At 37.0% G+C, this 22,102-nt stretch overlaps 2 protein-coding genes and 1 long non-coding RNA gene across 4 annotated transcripts; 1 reads left to right on the top strand and 2 right to left on the bottom strand.

Moving 5' to 3' along the window:
• The first annotated feature begins 837 nt into the window (after window positions 1-837).
• LOC113726980 (myosin-12) lies at window positions 838-12,606 on the top strand. The gene is made up of 40 exons (XM_072075489.1): window positions 838-977; window positions 1,091-1,219; window positions 1,689-1,832; window positions 1,925-2,070; window positions 2,156-2,312; window positions 2,384-2,442; window positions 2,559-2,718; window positions 2,800-2,949; window positions 3,060-3,196; window positions 3,283-3,429; window positions 3,728-3,829; window positions 3,914-3,971; window positions 4,068-4,169; window positions 4,242-4,279; window positions 4,506-4,632; window positions 4,713-4,883; window positions 4,976-5,107; window positions 5,231-5,337; window positions 5,583-5,643; window positions 5,761-5,938; window positions 6,371-6,576; window positions 7,164-7,283; window positions 7,405-7,503; window positions 7,684-7,899; window positions 8,107-8,246; window positions 8,336-8,437; window positions 9,140-9,248; window positions 9,323-9,409; window positions 9,507-9,566; window positions 9,680-9,850; window positions 9,999-10,154; window positions 10,228-10,434; window positions 10,517-10,666; window positions 10,757-10,827; window positions 10,945-11,044; window positions 11,126-11,182; window positions 11,310-11,366; window positions 11,546-11,626; window positions 11,993-12,072; window positions 12,153-12,606. Exons 1-40 carry the CDS (start codon window positions 975-977, stop codon window positions 12,274-12,276), a joined length of 4,701 nt encoding a protein of 1,566 aa, XP_071931590.1. The 5' UTR covers window positions 838-974; the 3' UTR covers window positions 12,277-12,606.
• On the bottom strand, window positions 1,004-10,953 carry LOC140035260 (uncharacterized). 2 transcript variants are annotated; one of them, XR_011839262.1, is made up of 6 exons: window positions 10,642-10,953; window positions 5,692-9,750; window positions 3,254-3,461; window positions 2,338-3,180; window positions 1,931-2,220; window positions 1,004-1,274 (listed from the first exon to the last, which is right to left on the bottom strand). It is a non-coding gene; the product is annotated as an uncharacterized lncRNA (long non-coding RNA). The 2 variants fall into 2 exon arrangements; XR_011839261.1 differs by having other exon boundaries at window positions 1,931-3,180.
• A 1,738-nt stretch (window positions 12,607-14,344) lies between the features above and the next one.
• LOC113726981 (putative pentatricopeptide repeat-containing protein At5g09950) lies at window positions 14,345-17,749 on the bottom strand. The gene has a single exon (XM_027250908.2). The coding sequence runs from the start codon at window positions 17,702-17,704 to the stop codon at window positions 14,441-14,443; it is 3,264 nt and encodes a 1,087-aa protein (XP_027106709.1). The 5' UTR covers window positions 17,705-17,749; the 3' UTR covers window positions 14,345-14,440.
• Window positions 17,750-22,102: the final 4,353 nt, after the last annotated feature.

Below are 22,102 nucleotides of genomic sequence, written 5' to 3'. Positions count from 1 at the left end.
AGTTTCTTCATTCTTGTGCATAATTGAAACACACAGTATCCTTAATCCGAGCGATTATATAGTATGGTGGAAGCATTTCGTGATGTAATTTGGTGTGACATTAGTGCAATATTAACTAACCATGTATGTCACATACTTTATTTTCTTGACCGTACTGAAAAGAAGAAAAAATCAAGAAAACTATGAAAGAAGAATGTCAAAGTGATCACAAGTTACAATTGCATTAGTTGACATGAAACTATTGTGGGCATTATTAGGCTGTCAATTTACTAAATGAGGCATTGGTTTTGAGAAATTATAAATTGCATTGATTAGGAGCAAGTAAAGTATTTAAAAAAAAAAAAAGGAAAAAAAAGAAGAAGACTACTAAAGCATAAGGTACCTATGCTGTCAGAGCTAGTACTGCCAACTGGGATGCTAATGCACACCATAATTAGGAACACATTGGCCTCCAATAGCAAGAATTTTAGGTCCACTGTGAAGAGGGGATGCAATAAGCAATTAAAAGTAATAGTGGCAAGCAACTATTCCCTGCATCATCAACTGTGGTTATTTGAAATTTAACTACCCTTATTGCTCAAGCAATTGATGCACACAACTGGCCAGCCCAAAAAGTAATAGCACAGTTCTATAGTGATGGGGCTCTTGTGTTGCCAAGTCAGCATCCTATGTGGACTGAGATCAAAAAGTTGACAGCAGGTGGGGGAGGGGAGGTGAAGGGTGGCTGCTCTGCCTTTTGCTTTTGTGTTACTACCACCTTCATTACCTCTGCTTTTCATTTACTTTGAGAACATTCTTTTTTTTTTTTCCTGCTTTCAATTCTACATTCCACCACCCCCAAGCCATCATTTCTTAGAAACACCATTCATCTAAATATCTTTCTCCCTGCTCTCACACATTCATCAAAGGCAAGAAAATTTATCACAGCCTTCATATTGTCATTCTGAATTCAATGATCATATAATTCAAGAGCAATGGTAAGATTGTTCTTGATGACCATTACTTTATGCACTTCAATTTTTGCATTCGTTCTGTTCTTCTCAACACAGGAAAAGGATTCTGATCAAGTTTGTGCTCTTTGATGATCCAGGGAACTCCTGTAAACATCATAGTTGGATCCCATGTCTGGGCTGAGGATCCTGAAGTTGCCTGGATAGATGGAGAAGTTACAGAAATCAGGGGCAACGATGCCACCATAGTCACAACAAGTGAGAAGACGGTAAGCCAACATTGCCCCTGCTATACCTATAACTGCTAATACTTGTATTGCCATCCTGTTCATGACAGAAAGAAGAAATATAAGCTGGCACAGTATGATAAGGTTGAAAGTAAATGTGAATTTAAGAAGCATGATAGAGTATCCTATTAAAGGTTAGCTTGTACACTAAAGATTGCTTAAAGAACTCACGGACCAACTAAAAGTACGAGAAGAGAACTTCTTGTTTGGAACAACCTATCAACCAAATATTAGCTATATCTACAATAACAATTTGTACGGATTATTAATGGTAATGTAATACGAAATATGTCTAGCCAGAGTTAGAAATTGATCACAGATGTTTTATGTTCAGCTTAGGTGAGGTTATTTTCAATATTCCCCAACTTTCTTGGCAAAAGAGATCAAACTGTATGGAAACCATCAATTGATCAGATGAGATAAACTAAATGTTGCATCCTTCAAATTTCAGATAGTTGCACCCATTTCCAGCATATACCCCAAGGACACTGAAGCACCACCAGCCGGGGTCGATGACATGACCAAATTAGCTTACCTCCATGAGCCTGGAGTACTCTGCAACCTTGCATGCCGTTATGCTCTAAATGAAATATATGTAAGAAGATTTCTACTCAAAACACCGTCTAAAGTTATGTGAAACAATCACGTAAAGCTACTCCTAATTTTACATGATCCTGGCTTGAGCAGACTTACACTGGGAACATTCTAATAGCTGTGAACCCTTTCCGACGACTTCCACATTTGTATGATGTCAACATGATGGAGCAGTATAAAGGAGCTGCTTTTGGAGAGCTAAGTCCCCATCTTTTTGCTGTTGCAGATACCTGTTACAGGTATCTCAGTAATATGGTGTACTAATTTTCACTAAAAAGATCCTCCCAAGATGCTATAGCTGACATGTCAAACTCCATGTATTAGATCAATGATAAATGAACAGGGAAGCCAGTCTATCTTGGTAAGTGGAGAAAGCGGAGCTGGAAAAACTGAGACAACAAAAATGCTAATGAGATATCTTGCTTTCATGGGTGGTAGATCAGGTACTGAAGGAAGAACAGTTGAACAACAAGTTCTTGAAGTAAGTAATCTTAAATGCCACTTACAAGATTCTTCACAACAAGTCAGTAAACTCACATTTCCCCTTGTCAGTCCAACCCTGTTTTGGAAGCATTTGGCAACGCTAAAACTGTGAAAAACAACAACTCAAGGTACAATATAGGAATACTATTTTTAACTCCCTGCCAATCTCCAAATTTTCCTTTTCAATTTCCATTTTGTTATGGATGGACTTACAAGAGATTTATTGACTGAGTGTCTGTTCCAGTCGTTTTGGTAAATTTGTAGAAATCCAATTCGATAAGCATGGAAAGATCTCTGGGGCTGCAGTTCGAACATACCTACTTGAAAGATCACGTGTTTGCCAAGTTTCTGATCCAGAAAGGAATTACCATTGTTTTTACATGCTTTGTGCATCACCTCCTGAGGTGATCTCACAAAATTAAATTTATTGTTGACTCTAAAAAGTTCTACATACTTCAACCAGTTAACTGTTCAAATATACGCAGGATGTGAAGAAATACAAACTTGGAGACCCAAGAACATTCCATTATCTGAACCAAACAAATTGTTATGAAGTGGCAAATGTAGATGATGCAAGAGAGTATCTAGAAACCAGGAAGGCCATGGATGTTGTTGGGATAAACCAGGACGAACAGGTGAATAAAGAGGGAAGATGGAAGTGGGGCAGGGAGGGGGGGGGCAGGACCGCAAGTTAAACCAGCCACAGTATTAATTTCCTTTGACATTGCTATACTTACTAATGTAGGAAGCTATATTCCGAGTGGTTGCTGCAATACTTCATCTGGGGAACATTGACTTCATCAAAGGGAAGGATGTTGACTCTTCAAAAGTGAAAGATGAGAAATCACTCTATCATCTCCGGACAGCTGCAGAGTTACTAATGTCAGAACTCTGATCACCTCAACCCTTGATTAGGCATTCCAAGATTTGAACACGAACCTATACTCTTGTCAGTTTACTTCTTACAGGTGCAATGAGAAGGCACTGGAAGACTTGCTCTGCAAGCGTGTAATAGTAACTCCAGATGGAAACATCACCAAACCACTGGATCCAGCTGCAGCTGCCACTAGTCGTGATGCTCTGGCAAAGACCATATACTCCAGATTGTTTGATTGGTAAATAGTTCCTTTATGGATTGGAACTTTTGCTGTTCAAAATTACAACTTATATTAGCTTATGCTTATTTGAAGGGATACATCTCCACCTCTTTTTGCCCTATGTTTAGATTTGTAAAACATGATTGCACATTTATTTAAAATCTGAATAAATGAGAATTTTCTCACATGATTGCACATTTACAGTTCAAACGGTAGTACTAGAAGAAACTAGGAGTCAAGTGCATTGTCAAATTAATATTTCCTAAATATAGGGCTCAATTATGCAAATTAAGCACATCTAACGGCTAACATGTAGGATTGTGGACAAGATAAATAGCTCCATCGGGCAAGATCCTGAAGCAAAAAGCATAATAGGAGTTCTTGATATTTATGGCTTTGAAACCTTCAAAATCAACAGGTGCGTGCTACTTGACTTGTGACGTGTTCTTATAATAGTAACTAATTTCAACAAAAGCATCATGCTATGTGCTTCACGTGGTAGTTTTGAGCAGTTATGCATAAACCTGACAAATGAGAAGTTGCAGCAGCATTTTAATCAGGTCAGAATGAAAGTTCATTGATTTCTCCAATACTTTTCTTCTCAGCACATTCTTGTAGATTTAAGTAACATTAAATGGAAAATGTCATGTATACAGCATGTATTCAAGATGGAACAAGAAGAATACACAAGGGAGGAAATTGACTGGAGTTATGTAGAATTTGTAGACAATCAAGATGTTCTGGATCTTATTGAGAAGGTAATGTCATCTTGGCCCTAAACTGAATACAAGAAGGCATTTCAGATGATAACATTCGACCTTAATGCACAGAAACCTGGTGGCATAATTGCACTTCTTGATGAAGCCTGGTAAGTAAATTCTTTTGTCTGATTTGTTGCGATTAGGTAATGATTCATGACTAATCTAATTCAAAATGAACCTCTTTTGGTAAATTAAAATCTCAGAGAGCAATAGTGCTGCCTGTTACAAGTCAGCATCCCTTCAGCAGTTATGAGATGATAAAAAGAACTTCATAACAGGGAAATTAAAATGGAAAAAATCAGCTGACACATATATTGCTTATGTCTTCTGCAGCATGTTTCCCAAGTCAACTCATGAGACATTTGCACAGAAGATGTACCAGACATACAAAGCACACAAACGCTTCAGCAAGCCAAAACTAGCTCGAACTGATTTCACAATTAATCATTATGCTGGTGATGTGAGTTAATCTCATTCTTATTTCCCATCATCCAGTCATCTACCAGACCATTCCTTATCTTCGAAACATTGGCCCAACAGGTTATATACCAAGCAGATCAATTCTTAGACAAAAACAAGGATTATGTTATTGCAGAACATCAAGATCTTTTGGCTGCCTCAAAATGCCCTTTTGTTGCAAATCTCTTTCCTTCTTTACCAGACGAAACATCTAAGCAATCCAAGTTTTCTTCCATCGGTACTCGCTTTAAGGTAAGCTTAATATCATTTGCATAAATATGGATCTAGATATATAATTGTCAGATTCTAAAAATGTTCCTTTACTTCCTCATTCAAACTTCCAGCAACAGCTACAATCTTTAATGGAAACCTTGAATACAACAGAGCCACATTATATCAGATGCATAAAGCCTAATGCAGTGTTGAAGCCAGGGATATTCGAGAATTACAATGTCTTAAACCAGTTGAGATGTGGGGTAAGTTTCCTTTTCAAGTGCATGCTGGCATGTTTTCCCAATACATATATAACAAAGGTTTCTTCCTAAATGTGGGTGATTAATTTAGTTCTACCAACATGCTCTGGCTGCATCTTGCGGCAGGGCGTCTTAGAGGCAATTAGGATAAGTTGTGCAGGATATCCAACAAAGAGAACATTCGACGAGTTTCTTGACCGCTTTGGTATGTTAGCTCCAGATGTTCTAGATGGGTATGTATTATCAAAATCTACCTTCTTCAGATTTACATGCACGTATACAAATAAAAGAGGTCTCCAATCCTGAGCATCGTAACACCAAGGATACTAGCCATCCACTGAAAAAGAAATATTTTCCAAAATCAAATGTTCAATCGGCTTGGGCAGAGCACCATACCCATCCCATTTAGCTTAGCTTCGGGATCACTTAATAATTTACCTACTGGATCTCAAAGGGGTTTAATGTTTTGAAAATGCAGATATGAGGAGAAATCAGCATGTATTGCAATTTGTGACAGAATGGGCTTAAAGGGCTATCAGGTAGCAAATCTAATAGCATGCATAACTGTAATGCAGAATAAGAAGTACCTTTTCATGAAATTAAGGGACTTCCATGGTTAAGATAGCATCCTAGCTAAATGATCCTCCATCTTTTAGATTGGCAAAAGTAAGGTATTTCTCAGAGCTGGGCAGATGGCTGAGCTGGATGCTCGAAGAGCTGAAATTCTGGCTCTTGCAGCAAGGCGAATCCAAAGGCAAATCCGGACACACCTTACCAGGAAGGAGTTCATTACTCTACGAAAGGCAGCAATTGATACCCAGAAACTTTGGAGAGGTGAGAAAAAATAATTTGGATGGGTAAGGAAAAAAAATTTTTTTAAAAAAAGTCTAAAGAATTTTCATGAAGTCCATTCTTGTTCACGCATGCATCAACATCAAGAGGTAATTCTGTAAGTTCTGACCGTATCAAGTTTTTTGCATTAATCAAATTACTTAAAACAGTAAAATGATGCTGGTGGATTTCATACCATAATGCACTTGTTCTTTTCATATCATATTGCTGCAGGACATATACATTTTTTTATCATGCATCAGATTTAATTTTCAGCAACTCCAGTTTCTTAAAGTAGGAGTAATTGCAATTTCATACTAGTTCAAAGGCATTCTCTTTTATTAGTAAAAACAAATGCAAGACCAGTTCGTTGTGCACATTCAATACTATATGGACATGCACATATTGTAATAATCCTTTATGCCACTTATACAGCACAAATTGCACGTAGACTTTATGATTTCATGAGGAAGGAAGCAGCTTCAATCCGCATACAAAAACATGAACGTGCTCGTGCAGCAAGAAAATCTTACACAACACTAAAAGCAGCAGTAACAGTCATTCAAACAGGAATGCGAGCAATGGCAGCTCGAAATGAGTACAGACAGAGGAGACGAAACAAAGCAGCTACTGCTATTCAGGTGATCATAATTTATTCAAGACAATATTGATCACACATTAGCATACTGCAAAAAGCACCACATTCTGAGCTGACATGCTTTCCTGTAAAACTGGCTAAAATTTCTTGAGTGAAACTTTTTGTCGGCTTAAAGGATAAGCTAGAGTCACAAACAACAATTCATATGAATATATTTCGATTTGCTATTATGTTGATCATTCAACACGAGTCAACATCAGGCACATAGGAACCAATTAGATTGCCATCCAATGGTACCAAACTTGTGGGCAAAATAAAGCAATATTAACAAAAATTAATTTGTCAGAAGGGTGTTGACGATGGAAGATGACATATTGAATCTAGCAATTGACTTTCTTTGCATAATTCTTCAAATTGAATTTCACACCACAGAATATGTCCCTTGCGCAGTCTTCTTTCATGAATTTGTAATGTCTATTAAAATTTACAAAAATTTCAGAGAGGGATGCATGATATTCATGAGCTACAACAAAATAACTTAGATTATCATTAGATCATGAAAGTGAAGAAGATGGAAAACAATGTCTTGACACTGTCTTTCACAATTCTGTTCATCATTATCATTTGTAGATACAATGGCGAAGATTCCATGCAGTTACTGCCTATAATCAGCAAAAGAAAGCAACTCTCACTCTTCAATGCCTCTGGAGAGCTAGAATAGCAAGGAAGGAGCTTCGGAAACTGAGAATGGTAAGCATATTCTTCTCGGTTTTGTATAATATATCAGCTAACAAAAATATTACCAAAATATTCTGCAGTCACCGATTCTCACATAGTTGATCAATAATCAACTGAAATTCCACAAATGCAGGCTGCAAGGGAAACAGGAGCACTAAAAGAAGCAAAGGACAAGCTAGAAAAACGTGTAGAAGAGCTGACATGGAGATTAGAATTCGAAAAGCACTTGAGGGTATGAACCTGATAATCTTGTTTAATCTATAAAGATCTGAACTAATATGTTTAACCAGAATTAAAAGGTACTTCAGAAACTGTAGCCCGTAGACCATGTGACTATGAATAAATTTGTACTTCAGTCACACTAGTTTCTTAATGTGCATACTATCATAAAATTTGCTTGGCATCTTTGCAGATTGATCTCGAAGAAGCCAAGGGGCTAGAGATTACCAAATTACAAAATACATTGCAGGAAATGCAAGCACAACTAGATGAAGCACATGCGGCAATCATACGTGAAAAAGAAGCAGCAAAAATAGCAATTGAGCAAGCCCCACCAGTCATCAAAGAGGTACCAGTTGTGGACAACAGCAAGGTAGAGGTGTTGACAGACCAAAATAAGGAACTTCAGGTAAAACAAGCAATACATATCACTATGAATTCTTATAAAACACAAAAATTTCCTGCATCTTGGAATAGAGGAATTTAATTATAATACAGAGTTAACAAAAATGCAGTTTGATTAGTGTCTCCTATAAAGATATTCCTACGTGATTGCAGTGCAACAAATATAGTTGCTGGGCATGTTATCCTTGACAAAGAGAGTTTTCACATGCAGGAAGAGATAGCAGAATTAAACAAAAGGGTAGCAGAATTTGAGCAGACATACTCTGAAGTGCAGAAAGAGAGCCAAGCCAGACTTAGAGAGGCAGAGGAGTCACAACTCAGGGTTTTGCAACTTCAAGAGACAATTGGAAGGTAATAGAATAGCATACATTGGCATACATCAACATCTCCAAAGTTTTTGGGTTTTCTTCTGACAATTTCAGGTAAATTTTCAATCTCAGACTAGAGCTCAACTTATCAAACCTTGAATCCGAGAATCAGGTTATCCGCCAACAGGCTTTAGCTGCACCAGCTACTGAGGAATTTATTGAAGAAATGGAAATGTAAGAGTGTGCATATCCATTTCAGTTTACGAAGTTCAACATAATTTGCTTTCTCACTATTCCACATATTATATCACAAAACTAGCATCATGACAAACACAATAATCGTTACAATATTCAATAAAAGAAAATATTATGGGTTGAGTTTGAAACTTGGAGACTCCCTGTATTGTGAAATTTATTTCATTAAGTTACAGATGAAAAAAGTTAATTAATACTTACCCACTTCTATTTGTTCAACGGAAGAGGCTCACAGCAGCAAAAGATATGATTAACATTTAGCCCATTTTCCTTGAATCAGCTAATTATATTATTGAATCAAAGCAATAATGGAGGTGTTATCCAAATTGAATATGAGATTTTAAGTTCTTATACCCATTCCTAGGTTTCTTGGTGCATAATGTGGAGATATGTTCAGTCAAAATGAGTTTCTAATAATACAGCTCTAGAGCTTTAACTACGGCTAGACCAATGCACAACAGTAAGGCTGCTTTATTGTTTACACAGCTTCAATACACAGAAATAGCCTCTTTCATTGCAGTAAAGCTGCAAACATGTACCTTTCTTTGACAGTATAGTGGCAAAATGATTTTGTACTAAATTTTCCTTCAATTCGCAACATTTATCTCAGTTGTCATAAAAAACCTTTTTCTTAACAATATTCACAATAGAAAATCTAAAAGATTTCTCATTCTTTTCCAGACTCAAGAGAACGATCAGTGACTTGGAGTCAGAAAACGAAACCCTTCGCAGCCAAAATGTTGTGGTGGAGCCAACATCAATTTCTGATAGGGAATGTTCCACAGTAAAGGTACTCCGGCTGATTGCACTATTTATAACATGGTAATTTTCTGCAGCATTAACTGCTCCTCTTTGGACATGCAGAGTTTGGACAATGGATTGCAGATTAGTAATGGACCTCAAACAGAGAAAGATCACGAAAGGAAAATGCCTGAACAACAATTAGCCAAGGTATATCAAGCTCCCTGCACAATTTTCCCAAAAAAGATATGACATTTGATTAAGACTATACTCCTTTCTTGAAATAACCCAAAAATTTCATTTTCAGGATTCCAGCAATGTTGTTCCCTTCCTGACTAAACAAAGATCCCTCACAGACAAGCAGCAGGTAATAGCCAAAAACCATGCCTGTTTCTCAGAGACATCGGCTGGTATGATTCAGTGGATTGTCAAGACATTTATTCAACATCTCAGAAACCTCTTCTGTTTCCATGCAATCAGGAAAACCATGATATCCTGATCAAATGTCTCATGGAAGATAAGAGATTTAGCGAAAGCAGACCAGTTGCTGCCTGCATTGTGTACAAAGCACTACTTCACTGGAGATCCTTCGAAGCAGACAAGACAACAATATTTGACAGGATTATTCATACTATCCGATCATCAATAGAGGTAAGACTCTTCAATTATGTAAAATGTTAGGTATGACTACAACATACTTTAATGTGTGTCGCACATTTACCAGCAAAAAATTCATCCATAATATATGTTCAACACTAGAATTCATAAAACAACTACTGTAAACTACATGTCCATGCAGGATCAGGACAACTCTAAAGTTCTAGCATATTGGTTGTCAACCACTTCAACTCTTTTGCTTCTGGTGCAACATACAATTAAAGCAAGTAATACACCGAATATAGTATCTCATCGTAACAGGAGTCCGCCCAGCACTTTCTTCAGAAGAATGGCACAGGTAGGTTTCCCACAATTGAATTTACTAACAAATTTTCAAGTCAAGCTCCTACAATGATTGGATTGATTTTCAGGGTTTTCGTGAACCTTCAATAAGGACAGAAACTTCAAGCGGTTACAGCGGAATGGAAGGAAACTCAAATATGCGATCTAGAATAGAAGCTAAATACCCGGCCCTGTTGTTTAAGCAACATCTTACTGCATGTGTTGAAAAAATATATGGCATGATCCGTGACAACTTAAAGAAAGACATTGGTCCTTTCCTCAACTTATGTATACAAGTAAGCACATTTACAAGGAAACAACTGTATGGTTTAAAAACAGTTAAACAGTTTCTAACAAAATCTTTAAATGCAATAACAGGCACCAAGATCTGCAAGGACCAGAGTGCTGAGAGGGTCGTCTAAAACTATCCATTCCAATTACATTGCAAAACAACAGGCATCCAATGTACACTGGCAAAATATCATCAATAACTTGGATCATACCTTAAGCATACTCTCTGAAAACAATGTAGGCTGAACTATAATTTCCATGGATTTGCCTTGGTTCATGTGACAACAGACTATTTCCCAGAATTCATGAGCCATTCTTTCTTTTCAGGTCCCTTCTGTTCTTATAAGGAAGATTTTCAATCAGGTCTTTTCCTTCATCAATGTTCAGCTCCTCAACAGGTATGCAGCCTCCTTATAATCTTACAACAGAGACAGATGACATTAAAATTGCAAAAAGCGCCAGTTTATTAAGTTACTTTAAGTTTCAACAATTAAGGCATGCCAATTTTTACGCAGTTTATTGCTCCGTCGTGAGTGTTGCTCATTCAGCAATGGGGAATTTGTGAAGGCAGGTTTGCAAGAGCTGGAAAATTGGTGTATTAAAGCAACAGAAAAGGTAATTGATAAATGAAAAACCATTTATTGGTTACCATTCAAGGAAACAGAACGCAAAACATAACTGCTTGTTATTCTACAGTTCACTGGATCATCTTGGGATGAACTTCAGCACGTAAGGCAAGCAGTGGGGTTCTTGGTAAGGTGTTTTTATTACAGTTCAAAATATTTTTGTCTGTGTGTAGTACACAAAAGGTGCAAATCTCAGACTGGTATGGCATGTACTTAAGATTAATTATTAAACTAAAATTGCTTCAACTTTGCAGGTTTCACATCAAAAGGGTCAAAAGTCCTTGGAGGACATGACGAACGAAATATGTCCGGTAATCGATTATGTGCATCCAATATATAACTATGAACATAAACAAGTAGAGTATAAAAGTTCCATTCAATTGTGACTTTCCAGTTTTTAGTCTGAGATAAAAAGAATTAGTATATCCAAGATGTGCACCAAATGAACTCTGACCTTATTGTTCAATCTCTATTATTTCCTACTAATCAGATGTTGAGCATTGCGCAAATATATCGCATCGGGACAATGTTCTGGGATGACAAATATGGAACACATGGCTTGTCTCCAGAAGTAAGGACTCTCCTTATATTATTCATTGACATGAGGGTTTCTACTAGTTCTTCCAGAAAGTTATTTAACTACATCATTCAGACTCAGACAAAATCTGCAGTAAATGATGCCACTAGGCATTAAATTAGAATTAAAGTAACAGCATTTTTTAGACTCAATTATGTATTCTGCCTTTAAATTAGAATTTGGGCAATAAATCTAACGTGATCAAACTACATTAATCAGGTCCTTTAGATAGTGAACTAAATTCTTTAACATCACAACATTGAATGTGCGAGAAATCATGTCTACTCAAATTTAATATGAGACGCCACCAGCAATATAATAATGGAGCTTGGAATTCACGAATAGTCTCTGGAATCTCAGGTAATTGGCAAGATGAGAGCATTAACAGTGGAAGATTCAACAATGTCAAACAATATTTTCTTGCTTGATGTAGATTCAAGGTAACAAATACACTCTGTACAGCCACCAGATGCTAAAGTATTGCCACAAAGTCGTGACTAACTGATTTGACAATTCACAGCATACCTTTCTCCGTTGAAGAGATATCACAATCCTTCCATGATATGAGGCTATCTGATTTGGATCCACCTTTGCTCCTTCGCCAAAGATCTGATTTCCATTTTCTATTGCAGCAAACAGATTAAGAGTTTTCTTGTCTTATCTACACATTTCTTTACTGTTGACTGAGAGCAGTTAGAGCAGCCACTGGAGGTATACTAATTTAGTTACCATTTGTTTCAATTATTCATTAATTTTTTTTTTTTTTTTGGTGGTGAGTGATGAGAAATCAAATGTAAAATTTGCCTTCTTTTAGCTTTTTCTTTAGCTCAGCTGGAATTAGGAAAATAGTATCACATTTTTTGAATTGCGGTAGTGCTCTTGGACTGGGTTATTGTAAAGACTGATATAAAGCAGGGAACTATTTAAATATCTTGGCAGAGAAAAGCACATTGGTATTATTTCATCAGTGCAGAGATCATGTTTGAAATTGCCTTCCCCTCTACTCCTCTATGGTTCAACTGTCATCTGCCTTACAGAGATCCAGCAAAATAGCAGAAGGCAATGAATGAGATATTACAAAGATTTGCATCAAATGTCAGGCATTTATTTACTGTTAGGAGGTAGAAGTAACTCATACGAATAACAGCTGCTAACAGATATCCAGAAAACTTGCACATTGACCAACAGAGCAGTCCTCCATCTTTATTATCAGTTGTAATTTGTATCCCTTTAACCATGCTACAAGCTCCACCACACAGAAGACCACCACTTCATAAAGAAGCCTACAGCAATTTTGTTCTTACAGTGGCCTTGGAAGTCCTGCAAAGGTAGCTTCAAGTGCATTAAATACCAGATAAATTAAGGGGGACCAAAAATCTCATGTGGTAGTGATACTGATGGTTGCTGAAGTAGTAACAGATGACAAGGAGATTTGAAAATGGCTACAAAAGGACTGGGACGAAGCACTATAAATTCCAGTCACATATTTGTTAGCATACACAATGCAATACTTTTCAATGGTTACCAACAGGTACTGGCATTATGGATGCCCAAAACACACTAAATGCATCAAAATATCTGTCAAAAATCCTAAGTTACCTCTGGCTAATAACTCAATCATGCTAATACAACTTCAAGCAAAATTACATTATTTGAGAACTTATATGGACAATAGTACTCCAGGTTTATCATTCTCTCATCCCTAGTGAGTGTTAACTACAGAGGTACACTCGGGTAATTATACGCTTCCATAATGAAGAGAGGTTTATGCCCCTTTTCAGCTGCAAGTTCATTTTATCATAAATGCAGCATCATTAAGCCCACTAATTTACAAAGAGAATGTACCCCTAAAATCCTTTCTGTAGACTTCTACATTATCAAATATCAGTTTCCATACTCATGTTCTGATATTTGACAAATTGAAAATACCTCTAGGGTTCATAAACAACAAAAAAGAAGAATGAAATGGACAGAAGATCTATCATATTCTTTATGTGGGTGCCCTTATTAATTCATGCACCAAAACTTGGCATTAATCCCACTCTTCAAGGTTTGGAAGTACGGGGATTGCAACAATTGGCAATTCAACTGGACCTCCTCAGCATGAGACTCTTACTGATAAGACATATAACCCTAGATGAAAGTCTGTAAAGTTGAGTTAATTATAATCTTTCAAAGAAGCAAGTTTATCAATTAGAAACAGGACGATCTCACCAAAATTATTTGCAATCATACAACAGATGCTGTCAAATATAGTCTATAAAAGGGAAAGTATAAATCAAGAGTCTATGAAAGAGGATGTACAAAAGCACAACAAAAAGAGTTTTATCCAGCACAATAAACAGCATTTCCACTCAAGCAAGTTAGATAAATGTACCTTAAACTTGTAGATCAAACAATCAGGCAGAGACTGAGAAAACAGATAGCATGTTGACTAATTCATCCCACAGCCAAAAAAAAAAAAGCAATAACATAAAAATTATATTATCTGAGTAATTTATTAAAAAGAAAATCATAAAAATGATGGTTCATAAGGGCAAAATGACATGTGACTAATGTTTGGGGGGAAAATGCATTTTACCCCAATAGACAACTACTAGGATATAATTTACAGCCATATGATAGATGAACGAAAAGAAGAGGACAGATCCAAGTTATACTTAGTCACATACATCTGATACACAAAATTAATACTGTGCTAAATACAAAACCTTGTCAGCAATCACAGTTTTCTGTATTGAGCAGAAATCAACATTGGAGTACAAAGAGGCAATCTGTGGTCCCTTGACAATGCAATCCAGATACAAATCACCAATAATCATTGCATGAACACTTACCACCAACAAAATGGTGGAATCTATTAGAATCTCTTAAAATAATTTGTCTACCCACTATTTCTGATATGTATTTAAAGGCAGAGTGACAGTCCCCGCATATCCGAAGATTCTTCATAATCCTTATGGGCAACTCCGATTTGCGAGTGAGAATGAAAGCGACTGCTAGCCTCTCACTATGGTAGCTCAGCAGCTCTTCCTTGTTCTCCTGTTCAAGGTCATACATGGCAAATTTCAACTCTGGCACATATCCAGCATCCTTTATTTTCAAGTGTAGTTCCTTAAGCTTTGCATATATAGCATCTTTATCAGGGTGTGATTTGTCTCCAGAAACAAAAACGTGAACACCATCTTTCATGGTGACCCAGCTGCATCCAGCTTCCTTCCTTACAGCTGCTTCTCTCATTGCATGTCTAGCCTCTGCAACATCTGCCCACCTTCCGCCTGAGGCATGCATGTTAGCAAGAAGTACATAATTTGCTGCATTTTGAGGTTCCAACTCCATGAGCATTTGAGCTGCCTTGTTGCCTAGATCTCTCCTGCGACCATTTGCTCGACTGCAGGCCCCTAAAACAGTTCTCCAAATTAAATTATTAGGCATCATAGGCATCCTATTAATGAAGTCCTCTATATTTTCAAGCTTGCCTGCTCGTCCAAGTAGGTCCACAATGCAAGAGTAGTGCTCCATTTGAGGAATTAAGCCGTATAAGTTGCTCATTGACTCAAAATGATAAAAACCTTTCTCAACCAACCCCACATGGCTACATGCAGATAAGACACCAACAAAGGTGACATGATCTGGTGATTGACCTTGCATTTTCATTCTTGAAAAAAGATCTAGAGCTTTGTGTCCACAACCATGCCGAGCATAGCCAGATATCATAGAATTCCAAGAATAGACATTCCTCACGGGCATTAACTCAAAGAATCGTGAAGCATAATCAATTCTTCCACATTTAGTATACATGTCAACAAGTGCACTACCAATAACAACATCAGATTCCAAACAAGATCTAACTGCACAAGCATGAACTTCCATACCACGCTCTAATGTAGCAACTGAAGCACAGGCACTAAGAACAGAGGCAAAGGTGAAACTGTCTAGTCTTTGGCCATTCTGCAACATAAGCCAGACCAGATTCATGGCCTTGGACAAGAGCTCATTGTGTATGTAACCTGAAATCATGCAGTTCCAACTGACTTCATCTCTCCTCCCCAGCATTCTTGAGAATATATTTTCACATAAATTTATTGCTCCACACTTTCCATAGCAAGAGAGAAGTGCATTCTCAATTGAACTATCATTCATAGCACCATACTTTAGCACAAGAGAATGAACTTGGTGAGCAAGCTCAAGAAGAGAAGGAGACACTAGTGCTTCAAGAACATTTATAAAGGTGACTTTATTAAGCTTCCATCCAGATTGCATCATTTCTTTGAAATACCCTATGGCGTCATGACCATATATGTCGGAACCACTAAGGGCCCCAATAATAGAATTCCATGAAACTTGATCGTATTCAGTCATCAACGAGAATAACTTCCTGCATGTAGCAATAAATCCACAATTGGCATATAGTGAAAGAAGAGCATTTGATACTGAAACATCAAAATCAAGTCCCAGCTTAAGTCCTTCACTATGTAGTTGTCCTCCCATTGCGATCCAACCTAATTTTCCACATGAACTCAATACGCTTATGATAGTAAAGTTTGAAGGCACCAGTCCAGTACTCTTCATTCTATGAAATATTATAAGTGCATCTTCAAAGCACTCATTTTGATCTAGACCTGATATTATAGAATTCCATGATACTGAATCTCTATCTACCATGAGTCTGAAAACAGAAAAAGCATCTTCAATTGCATCACATTTGGCATACATATTAATCAACCCATTTCCAACAGAAACCTGGGAATAATCTAAGCCAGTCCGAATAACATTTGCATGTAGCTCCCTGCCTTTCCTTCGTCCTACATCGAATGATGAAAATTCAGGAAAACTGCTCAACAGAACCAGCAAGGAATCAGAAGTGATTCTAACTAAATTTCTTGTTTCCATAAAAACCTTAACTGCCTGTTCACCTTGACCTAGCCTTACCAATCCAATCATTAGTCCATTGAGGGTCGCTGCATTCCTTGTGCCCATCTGTTCAAAGATTTTATTAGCAGTATCAAGCATACCAAACCTTGAAAACCCACTAACCAATGCACTACCAACATAGAGGTCTTGCACATATCCAGTCTTCTCGACTGCAGCAAGAGTCTGCTCAAGAACAAACACACAAGAACAGGAGGCTGCAGTAATTAAGCTCCCAAAAGTATACTGAGTGGGTCTGAAACTAAATACTGAACCCTCTTTCTGCAAACCAGAAAAGAGCTTGAAAGCTGAAACAGCATCTTCTCTTTGAGAATAGACTGAAATAATGGAGTTCCAAGAGATCAAGTTCCTAAATTTTATACCATAAAAAACTTGCCAGGCATACTCATAAGAACTCATACAACTCCCATACATCGAAATCAATACATTGCACACAAGAACATCACATGAATATGGCGTTTTTGAAATTAAACCGTGAATTTGCATACCGAACCTTAAACCAGAGGCCCGTAAGGCCTGACAAGCTCTCAAAGCACTACCAACAGCATAGTGATTTGGGAAAAGCCCCGAGACCAGCATTTCTCGGAAAATGTGGCACGCATCCTCAAACATATCATTCTGGTTGCAACCAGAAACCAGGCAAGCCCAAGTAACTGAATTTCTTTCCGACATTTCAGCAAACAAATGATATGCAGCAACCATATCCCCAACTCTACCGTACACACTAATAAGGGTGTTACACAAGAACAAATCTTTGTGCAACCCATTTTTTATTACATCTAAATGAAGCTGTTCAGCATCAAATTGGGAGCATGAATATTGGTATTTCTTGATCAAAAAATCACGTTTTTCAGGAACTACAGGCGAAAAACAAGAGGGTATCTCGTCAAATGAAGGGCTTTTTCTTGAATGGGATGGCAGAGCTTCTTCTTGGCTTTTCTTGTATTGGTTCAATGGAGAAAAGGGTGTCTGAATCGGGTCCTCTGGCGGGTTGGCGAAGATGGGTTTGGGAAGAATTTGTTGGCAGTATGAGTGAAAAATTGAGGCAGCCAATGTACTGAAACTAGAAATTGAGTAAGAATATAAATGGAATCTCCTGTGAACTGTTGTGGATTTTGAGATAAGTTCTGGTAGAAACATGTCAACTGTAAAAGGACGGTTGGTTCATGGTTCCATGGTGCCTTTTTCAGTTACTCAAAGGCCTGTGGGCAGGGCTGCAAACGAGTCGACTCGAATCGAGTTTTGAGCTAATCGAATCTTGACTAAATTTTACCAAACTCGAACTCAACGAGTTGGCAATTTTCAAACTCGAACTCGACTCGAATCAAGTCGAGCCGAGCTCGAATTCGAAAAAAATAAAAAATAATTATTTTTATTTTTTAAAAAATAAATAAAATAATATTTTTTCTTAATAAATAATAAAATATTAATGATATATACGTAATTTTATTATGAAAATAAAAATATATATATAATATACGTAATTTTATTATTAAATAAAAATAATATATATATATATATATACTCAAACTCGCGAGCCTAACGAGTTTAATATTCTGAACTCGAATTCAAACTCGAGTTTAAGTCGAGCCTAAGGGTGTCAACGGGCCGGGTCCGGGCCGGAATTCATTATTCCGGACCCGGACCCGAATTACTATGCCGGATCCGGATCCGACCCGTTTACCCGACGGGTCTTTTATTCTATGTTCCGGATCCGGATCCGGCGGGTCCCGGATCCGGATCCGGGTCTACCCGAACAAATTTACCAAAATTTATAATTTCTAATAAAAATGAGAAAAAAATATATTTGTAAACTAATTTCTAACTAATGCAAAGAAAAAACCAAATAAGAAAAAAAATCAAATTAACTTTATTAAAATACATCACCCTAATCAAATTATATTGATAAATATATATTTTTTAAATTATTAATTCATTTATATCCGGATCCGGGTCTAATACGGGTCGGAATACTATATTCCGTATCCGACCCGTTTTTTTGTTTGACAAAACGGATCCGGATCCGGATCCGGGAAACGGAATTAAATCCCTACCCATACCCATAATAATTTCACGGATCCGGATCTAGACCCGACCCGTTGACAGGTCTAGTCGAGCCTGCTCGAACTCGACTCGAGCTTGACTCGAGCCGCTCGCGAGTTCGATTCGTTTGCAGCCCTACCTGTGGGCATTGATCCAAGCTACGATAGTACACTAGTACTTTTCATATAGTATTTCATGACTTGGACCAAAGCTTTGCATGGATAGAGAGAAATGAGAATAATGAGAAAAGTAATTTCCTTTTTTAAAAGAAGGATCAAGATTTAAAATCTGTGATCTTGGGGACTCAATAAAAATTAAAAGGCAATGCTAAACTTTTATTTGACAAGCTTGGATGCATATATTCTTTGCTGCAACATGCTACACAATTAATTTTCTTAGTTATTATATTTGTTGAATTTTCTTCAAGATTTAGTCCATTAGTATATTTCAATTGTTACAAAATCTAAGCATGTTTTACAGACACATCATTCTTGAAGCAATCCTAATTAAGCTCCCCAATATTTATGTGCAGTGGACATGCTGCAGTGTGGATGCCACGTTCCACATTCCTTATACAAGATTGGGCAATTTAATTACTTTCACTTATGTAGCAAAACCGATAAAATTTCTAGGATATTTCATTTTGGATCATGAAAAGTTTTATTTTGCTTTGCGGATTAGGCCCTGTTTATTAGAGGTTGCTAATCACAGATGGTTTGTTTTCTCTTTTTTTTTCGAAGAAAGAATTTAGCCAAATTTCTGCAAAAGAAATTATCTATACTTGTTGGGTATATTTTCTCCGGGTACTATTTAGAGAAGGTTAAAAAACCTGGAGAACCCCTAAACTATTGTCGTTGTCTACTTTTGATCTCTCATCTAAATTTTATTTTCAATTGGGTCTTAAGCAATAAAAACTGCACACTTTGAGGACTTCCGCTGACTTTAGACATAAATTTGGCCGAATTTAAAGGGTATTTTTGTCCATTCATAATTGAAGCATCGAGACTAGCATCGGAAACCTTAAAGAAAGGTAACCTTTCAATTTTTTAAGCACATCATTAGATTTTTCTTCATAATTCCTCTAAAAATCGAGTTTTACCCATAAGAAAAAAACTTTGCACCATGCCTTGCATGTGGTGTTTTTTCCGATTATTTAAAAATGTCATTGTCAAAATCTTTTGAGTAAAACTCAATTTTCAGAGGATTTGTAAAGAAAAATCTAATAGTGTGCTTAAGAAATTGAAGGGTTACCTCTTTTTAGAGTTTTTGATGCTGGTTCCAAAACTTCAATTACAAATGGATAAAAATGCCTTTTAAATCCGGCCAAATATATGTCTAAAGTCACCGGAAGTCCTTAAAGTGTGCAATTTTAATTGTTCAATGGCCAATTGGAAACAAAATTTAGATTAGGGGCCAAAAGTAAACAACAGCAATAGTTTAAGGATTCCCTAGATTTTTTCTACCTATTATATAAGAACTAGGAGACATAAACCGCGCGGTGCACGGTGGTATAAAAAAAAAAAGATGCCCAGACGAGCATATAACGCGGAAATTAAATACTGGAAAAGTATATGGTTTGTTAGACCAATGGTTAAAATTTTTTTTGAGTTTAAGAATAAGATATAGGAAAGATAGCAACTAAACAGAATATGATATACAATTGAAATAATTTTCATACAAAGAAAGATCTTAAGAATAGAGCAAGATACATAATAGGGAGTGGAATAGAGCATAGTTCTAGTACTCATCAACTACAAATTGTTCTCAAAGATTAGTGTAATATTCATCAACCTAATACAGGCTAAGTTAGAGGAATAGTGAAATTAAAATGCCATGGATATTGTCTTTCAATGCCAGCTTCATTGAATACAATAACACCAAAAGAGGTTACTGATTGTGGAATAAAAAGTAATACGTCTCCCGGGCAAAGAGCATGTTCGGCTGCAAAAGTGGCCCAATTCCTGTCGAAGGATCGGTGTTTCATGCCAATGTAATATGCTTTATAGCCGCTTGTAAGAATTACGGTTGGTGTTGTGCCTTCATGCAATCGAAGGTCGGCGTATCGTGGTAGGGTCTATTTTAAAAGGAAAAAAAAAATTTTTGTTAGACAACTGAAGAATACATTTGTGAACAAAATTGTATAAAGGAAAGCACTTACCAGCTTGTGTTGTGAGCAACTGGTATAAAACTGATAGAAAGAAACAAATGATGACCAATCATGCTGCAGAAACTGATTTATAGAGGAAGTGATAGTACATAAATAGGCCTGCTGGTTGAACAAGAAACCAGATGCTTCAACATTGGGTGCAATGCTTGGAAACATAGGCAAAGGAAGTGTCCATGGCATGAGAATATGTGATCGGGAAATGCAGAAAGCCATGGCATGAGAATATGTGATCGGGAAGTGCAGAAAGCCATGGAATCGTAGGATAAAATTCCTTTGATTCTGAAGAAGACCATGTCATTCTCGCGAATTAAATTAGTTGTACAATACAATTCCCAACCTTCTTCAAAATATCCGTCCTTGATTTTAATGTCCCAGGAGCGAAGGCCATGGTATACCGTAATTGTTATGCCATCTTGGAGTCCAATTGATTCAAATAGATCAGTAGAGATTTTCTATAGAAGGGAAAAACGGGCAAGTAAAAAATAGTATGTGAGAAACAAATAAGAAAAAAAGAAGATTTTTTTTTTGTTTAACCAACCTGTTTGGTTTTATCCGAACAGAAAAGAACAAAACACCATGGTCGCCCTATTGGTACGTTTTCAAAGAAAGTGATGGCTGTATCTATAGACAAGGTTATAGCGTGAAACACAAAGGAAACGTAGAAGTAACTAATACAGAAGATGAAAGATATGAATATACCAGTAGCTGTAAAAGCTTCAGGAGAAAGGTTGATTATGTTCTGTAGCCATTGGGTAATGGAGGCAAAGGAATATAAAGATGGCTCTCCTGTATGGCTTAGTATTTTTGGATAAGTCGAAAGGAATTTTTTTTTTGATATAACATATGTTCTGTTCTCCAGGGGTTTCAACCATTGTTGCAGCATGGATTTTTGTTTTGTTGAAAGTGCAGAGAAAGAACCTGGTTTTGTTGCAATGGGGAACGGCTAACCATTTATTGAACGGATTCTTTGGCGTAGTCATTGGCAAGTCAGGAAGCACAATAGGAAGAAAACGTGTGGGGAAAATGCTAAGAGGTGATCCACAATAAGAGCTACGGTAAGGCTAGAGAAATCTAAGCATGCAAAGTGCAGATGTTCAGACATTTGTGTATCCTTATATGCTGGAGAAGTTTTCTGTCTTCAATCATGGAATAGCAAGGAGAGAGTAAATATGGTAGGTGAATGGAAGTACAAAGGAGTAAAGTTGCAGAGGCGTAATCAATGGCAATTGATAAAATTGTGGCAGGTGTATTCAGCTGTATGGTGCTAGACCTGTAACTTAGCTGGAGGTGTCTCTGGCATAGTCACTGAAGCAACAAACTGGCAAACT

Source organism: Coffea arabica, chromosome 2c (genome assembly GCF_036785885.1).
Source record: "Coffea arabica cultivar ET-39 chromosome 2c, Coffea Arabica ET-39 HiFi, whole genome shotgun sequence".
NCBI classification, from domain to species: domain Eukaryota; kingdom Viridiplantae; phylum Streptophyta; class Magnoliopsida; order Gentianales; family Rubiaceae; genus Coffea; species Coffea arabica.
The sequence above is the reverse complement of the archived record's forward strand: the minus strand, read 5'-3'. Positions and strand labels throughout refer to the sequence as shown.

Coding starts and splice junctions, on each gene's coding strand:
- LOC113726981 (XM_027250908.2), bottom strand. CDS start 17,704: ATGTTTCTACCAGAACTTATCTCAAAATCCACAACAGTTCACAGGAGA.
- LOC113726980 (XM_072075489.1), top strand. Junction 7,284..7,404: donor AGCTTCGGAAACTGAGAATG/GTAAGCATATTC, acceptor CCACAAATGCAG/GCTGCAAGGGAAACAGGAGC. Junction 8,438..9,139: donor TTTATTGAAGAAATGGAAAT/GTAAGAGTGTGC, acceptor ATTCTTTTCCAG/ACTCAAGAGAACGATCAGTG.